This window comes from Penaeus monodon, chromosome 25 (assembly GCF_015228065.2).
Source record: "Penaeus monodon isolate SGIC_2016 chromosome 25, NSTDA_Pmon_1, whole genome shotgun sequence".
NCBI lineage: Eukaryota > Metazoa > Arthropoda > Malacostraca > Decapoda > Penaeidae > Penaeus > Penaeus monodon.
This window is the reverse complement of record NC_051410.1, coordinates 6,874,565-6,874,766: the sequence shown is the minus strand read 5'-3', so window position 1 is coordinate 6,874,766 and position 202 is coordinate 6,874,565. Positions and strand designations below refer to the sequence as shown.

The 202-nt window shown below is 60.9% G+C and overlaps 1 protein-coding gene across 1 annotated transcript in view; it reads right to left on the bottom strand.

Annotated features, from left to right (window-relative positions):
* The window catches only part of LOC119589312 (transient receptor potential protein-like), a 21,475-nt gene that overhangs the window by 13,245 nt on the left and 8,028 nt on the right, over positions 1-202 (bottom strand). The window contains exon 6 of the mRNA XM_037937934.1: positions 32-174. Coding sequence (XP_037793862.1) covers positions 32-174 — 143 coding nt within the window. The remainder of the gene's footprint in view (positions 1-31; positions 175-202) is intronic.

Here is a 202-nt window from a genome sequence, read left to right as displayed (position 1 = left end):
CACCAGGAGTGAAAGGGCCAGCCCCACCGACCTGATATCGTGAGGCATGGGCAGGGAAGCCCCTCGATCGAGAAGGAGCTTAAGGATTTCGTAGTGGTTGTGGTGGGCGGCGAGGATCAGGGGCGTGATATCCTTGGTGAAGGTGGCTGTCTCGCGCGTCATGGCCTCCCAGCTCTAAGGGCGAGAGAAAGGAGGGACGGGT